The sequence below is a fragment of the Chaetura pelagica genome, unplaced genomic scaffold, assembly GCF_000747805.2.
Source record: "Chaetura pelagica isolate M959 unplaced genomic scaffold, ChaPel_1.0 scaffold90, whole genome shotgun sequence".
In the NCBI taxonomy this organism is placed as follows: domain Eukaryota; kingdom Metazoa; phylum Chordata; class Aves; order Apodiformes; family Apodidae; genus Chaetura; species Chaetura pelagica.
In genome coordinates this window covers 7,992,156-7,997,367 of record NW_009953496.1, presented here as the reverse complement: position 1 = coordinate 7,997,367, position 5,212 = coordinate 7,992,156, and the positions used below count along the sequence as shown (strand labels likewise).

The 5,212-nt window shown below is 38.0% G+C and overlaps 1 protein-coding gene across 1 annotated transcript in view; it reads right to left on the bottom strand.

The window, feature by feature from the left end:
• PDE7B (phosphodiesterase 7B) overlaps positions 1-4,828 on the bottom strand; it is a 134,710-nt gene extending 129,882 nt beyond the window's left edge. The window contains exon 1 of the mRNA XM_009999230.1: positions 4,781-4,828. Within this exon, the coding sequence (XP_009997532.1) occupies positions 4,781-4,828 (48 nt within the window). The remainder of the gene's footprint in view (positions 1-4,780) is intronic.
• Between the last annotated feature and the right edge of the window lie 384 nt (positions 4,829-5,212).

Genomic DNA, 5,212 nt, shown 5'->3' with positions numbered 1-5,212 from the left:
ATTCCTGAGAGATGACAGTGGTGACAAAGTATGAAACTTGCTGAAAGTAACTTAGAGCTTGTTAACAACCTGGCTGTGATTTTGACAGCTGGTCTTACTGGATTAGATGGAGTCATCTCCAGAAAAGCTCTGCCTGCCTCATGTGAGACTATCTTGCCCAAAAGCAACGTGGCTATCCAGTGGGTCACACAAGGGGACAAAGAGACGTGTCCCCCCCCTTTTACTGCAGGTAATGGCCAAAGACAGTTCAACTACTGAAGTGGACTGGTTGTGAAGAGTCAAAGACTGGTTTGAATAGGGAGAGAGCAAATGGGCAGCATTTGGCACTCATGGTGCTCTCACCTGGGACAGGAAAGGCTGGGGTTCAGATTATTCCTGCCTCTGCTCTTTATTGTGCATAGCTACTGACGAATAAATATAAGCAGTCCAGAGAGCAGAGACCACGGATCATTTGGCCTTTCCTTCCCTAACATTGTCCAAGTCATAAAGAAAGAGAATTGTGCTCACTCTTGCTCCTAGTTCACTCAATCTGTAATGGTACTGGGCAAAGAAGAACTTACAAAGGTCATACAGAGCATATCTGTACCCAAAACAGCCTGCGGTCTGGTGGTTGGGAGGGTGGAAGATGTCATTCTGTCACACATCAAATCCCTGCTCTTAGCAGTAGGCCCTTAGCACTGTATCATATAGCATTGGCTACAATATAGCAGCAATGCTGTTGTGCCCTCCCTGCTTATATAAAAATAGGGTTATTCAGTTTCTTGACAGAGTCAGGATCAACTACCCAGAAAAAGGGATTGCACTATGCACCCTGGACACAGGTTTGTTGTACATGAGCCTATGAATAGTTCATGTTCAAAGAGACATTTTTATAGTTACTTATCCTATTTGCCATCTGAAAGTGCTGTTTACATAATTGGTTCAGTTTATGTAAGCCTCAAAAAAACTATTTGAAGAGAATCAACCGTTTTTACAACCACACTGCAATGCTTTCAGATGTCTTGCTTCTAGAAGTCTACGCTCTGGGAAGATTCGGATGCAGAATTATTGCATAAGATAAAGAGAAGGCAGTAGTCATTAGAACTATGGGCAGCACAGGCATTTTAACAGCTACTTGGCAACTTTTAAGCAGCCACATTTGGAGAAATGGTTTAAAGAAGAGTTTGGTGGGGCAGACAGGTCATTTAGAGATAAATAAACAAGAGGTCACTAGAATAGAACACTCCTGCATGTTTGTTTATTAATAATGGGAAAGAACTGTTGAACAATACCTGGACACTCAGTTCCTATAAGCAACACAATCCATTTGAAATAGATTTTGTAAAAACCAACTGTAGAGTAATGGTGAATGCTGCTATTTTGAAGTGTTCAGCAGCTGATCCTGTTGGTCAAATCAACTCGGTTATGCTCTGCAAAGATAATAAGGAATGCTCCTCAATCTAAAATGTTACTGCTAAAACATTATTTTACTTGCATTTCTCATATTGCATGTGTGTTACTGGGTAAAGCATGTGAGAATATGTTTGCATGGCAGATGCTCCACAAAATAAAGATGTACTGTACTTTTGTTTGCTGCTAACAACATCTTGGAAGCTGGGAGACGTGCCAATAACCATGACGCAATTATACTGTTGGGATAAACCACAAGACTTTGCAAAAGCTTCTGCTCTGTAATTTTTCTCCAATTGTAGTTAACAATTTAATTCCTATAGTAATGTTTGCTCATTGTTACCACAACAGTTGACCTGATTTATCAAACAAAAGAAATTAACACAAATAAGTAACTGTTAAGTGAAAGTTGAGGAATCCCATGTAAGCTGTGGGGAAGGAACAAGCTGAATTTGGTCACCAGTGAGATTTCACAGACCCTAAGACTGGTACTTCCTGCTCAATACTTGCTTTTTAATCTGTGAACATGCCTGGAGCTTTGAAATTATTTCCCAGCTGGATGTAAATTTATGCTGTGCTCATTTCATTCACTGTTCAGCATCGAAAGCCTAACAATGGAAAGGTAGTTATATGGGCCAATTATGATTATGTTTTTTTTTAGAAAGACTCTTGTCCTGTGGCTACTGGCACCATGTATTTGTTTTAGAAAATAAAGTTCAACAGAAATCCCACACTTCATCAGACTCATGCTGATGGAAATTTCTTGCCTTGGGTTTCTGGGATGATTTCAAATAACACACATGATTTCCTTAGCAAAAGGCACTAAAAGAGATGCCCACCTCGAGGACACACTGTATTCTTAAACAGCTACATGTTATCAACTAATGAAGAAGTAGATAAAGGCTTTGTTTTTCCCCACATAAATGCCAGTTGCTCAGGTGTAATATGTTTATACGTGTCCACAAAGAAAACATCTAGGTACAAGTGAACATATCACACAAGATAAGGAAGAAGCAACCTGATTTCCTTCATTATAAAGACATTATAAAGAGGGGGAAGAAAGACAGGAGGAAGACACAGATTTGTAGAATCTGATTCAACTTGTTGAAGTTGTTTATAGTAGGAAAAAATGCAGGCCAAGAACTGAGATGTAATCTTGAAAGAGCAAGAGCACATAGGCCCTTTTAAGCATTAATTTGGAACCCCTCCCTAAAATGTGACCAAACGTGACCAAAAAGCTCCAAAAACCTTTGGCAAAGTATTTTGTACAACTTTGTGGCTATTTTACATAGATGATGGAGGTTCACTGGTTTTGCCTTTACCCCAACTCATAGTTCCCAGCCCAGCCAGCAGACCATACAGGTTCCAATTTAGGCTGAAATTTTTGCTCCTTTTATAAAAGCTGAGATAAAAGTATGTAACACATCTTTGCAAAATAATGTCAAAAAGTATGTAATGTCATTAAAGACTTAGTCATATGTATCTATGATGGAGTGGCATTAAGGAAACCTTAAGGTTGCCTCATTATTTCTTTACAGAAATGTCACTGCTTTCAAACTTGTAAGTTTGTCATTGCCACCAAGTTTGAATCTTCCCCTCTATTACTTCAATGTTTCTTAATGTCATTTAAAAAACATCTAATGACACAAGGAAGTTAAAAATATGGTAGCAGAAGAATGTAAAAATTATATATATGTAAATACATATGTGTGTGTTGCTTCTGGACTCAGCTGATGGCAATGTTAATTGGAGCTGTGGGTCTGCAACTATTTAGATATAATCAGAACACGTAAGAGCAAAGGCAGCTCAGTATATATGTTTAAATCTAAGCGCAGGAGGCTCTGCTAATTATCAATTCTCTCCTCACATCTACACATTTGGGATGAAACTTATTTCTCCCAGAAATGTTCTCAGTCTTAATTAATTATTGACATACAAACACCACAAATCTCAGATGAAAGATATTTTGTAGATTCAAAAATGCCTTCTTTGCTTCATCATCAGGGGCTAGAAGAAATGGACCCCATACTGGAGCAACCAAAAAGACAGTACACATGACATGATTAGAGAAGTGATTCGTCTCCTGATGTAAATTTGCCATATGTAAATCTTATGGCTATCTTCCTTTTGTTCAGGTTGCTATGTACTATAGCAACTGCCTGGAGTATTTTAGAGGGAGTTCTTTCTGATAGGGAATAAAATCTCTATCTACACAGTATGATGTGGTCTATAATTTTTCTTCTGCATAGGAGTTTATGCCTGCTACCATATGTCTGTCTTTTACTTATTGATGAAGTAAAACCAGAGAAAGATACTGGGCCTTGATCCAGATCCACTTTTTTCTGTATGGACTGAAACACAAATAGACTTCTAAATTCAAACTGAAAATGAACCTTCAGGAGAAAAAAAAAAAAAAAAGAAAAAAGAAAACAAAAAGAAAAAAAAAGTGTGGCAAAGGACCTTACTTTCATTGATATCACATCTGGATTTCTGAAAACATTCTAGTTTGCATTTTAGTTTACTTTTGATCTCATTATTTTTTAGTTAATCGGGAAGAATTTCTCCTTGATAGATAGGTTGTGCCCAAAGAAGGCACAATTTTGGTGAATCTCAAACCATTCGCCCCTGTCCTCCAAAGTGCCCCTCAGTGAGGTATTTGTTATCATCTGCTAAAATAAACTGATCTCCTCAGCTGTGATGGTGTCATCACCAATCTCCAAACTAGGTTTTAGACTGCAGTATGACGCCCATGACATCACTCCAGAACTCTCCGAAGTATGTCTAGGCAGTGCATTTCTCTGCCTTGTTTATAATTTGTTAGAACAAATTGCACTATGGGTGTTACACCTTCAGATCATGACCACACTGATTATTTGTCAAAGTTAAAGATAAACACTTAGTTTACAGTGATCTTAAAGCACTTGTGTTATCTTTAAACAAGCTACCCCAGATAAAATGACTTGCACTCTAAATCTGATATGTGTGTTCTATCTCTAGCAGAGCCCTCAGATTCCTTCTTGAAAGATCTCACTCTGTCTGGGACAACCAGAGATTTCCTTATCTGGCTGGCCAAGTTGTCAGAGTGATGCTTTGTAAAAGAAATCATCAGGATATTGCACAGTGTGTGGCTGTGGACTTAAATTACCACAACATACCTTCTCTGCCACACCTGCTCTTTAAAAGAGCAGTCCTAATCTTGACTTGTGGTCCTATGATTAAACCTTTCCCATTGTCCCTAATAAAACTCTCTTTGCTTAGTGTAGATGGAGGCATTAAAAACTGTCAATCAAATTCAAATAAAATCTTATTCACTTAATTAAAAAGAACAGTGATACCTGTCAACCCAATTTTCAGAAGAACATTCTTCCTGAATATTCAGTATATAACATACCAAGGTTTTGTTCACCTGCCTTTCACAGGCTAATCCATTCTCCAACATTGTGCCTTAACAGAAACAACTTAAATATGAACAGATGCATACAATTCAAACATTTTTTGAACTCAGATAATCTCAAAAGTTTATAGAGATCAACAGTGCCATAAACAGGGCAAACTTGTAAGTGGGATATTACATCTATCAGTATCGGGTAACCATTACTTGTCACAGTTTCATTTTTGGTAAAAGAATAAATTACTCTGCTGCTTTTTGTAATGAATATCTGTGATAGCTAAAATATGATAGAGGCAGAAAGGTGATCTAGAGAAGCAAGTTTTGCCCTCAAAAACCTTTTCAGAAGACTTTTGATAGGAAGTGGTTTCTAACAACCTTACAAAAAGGGCTGTTCCCAGGCTTGCCTTACAAGAACTACTCCCACAGTTGGCT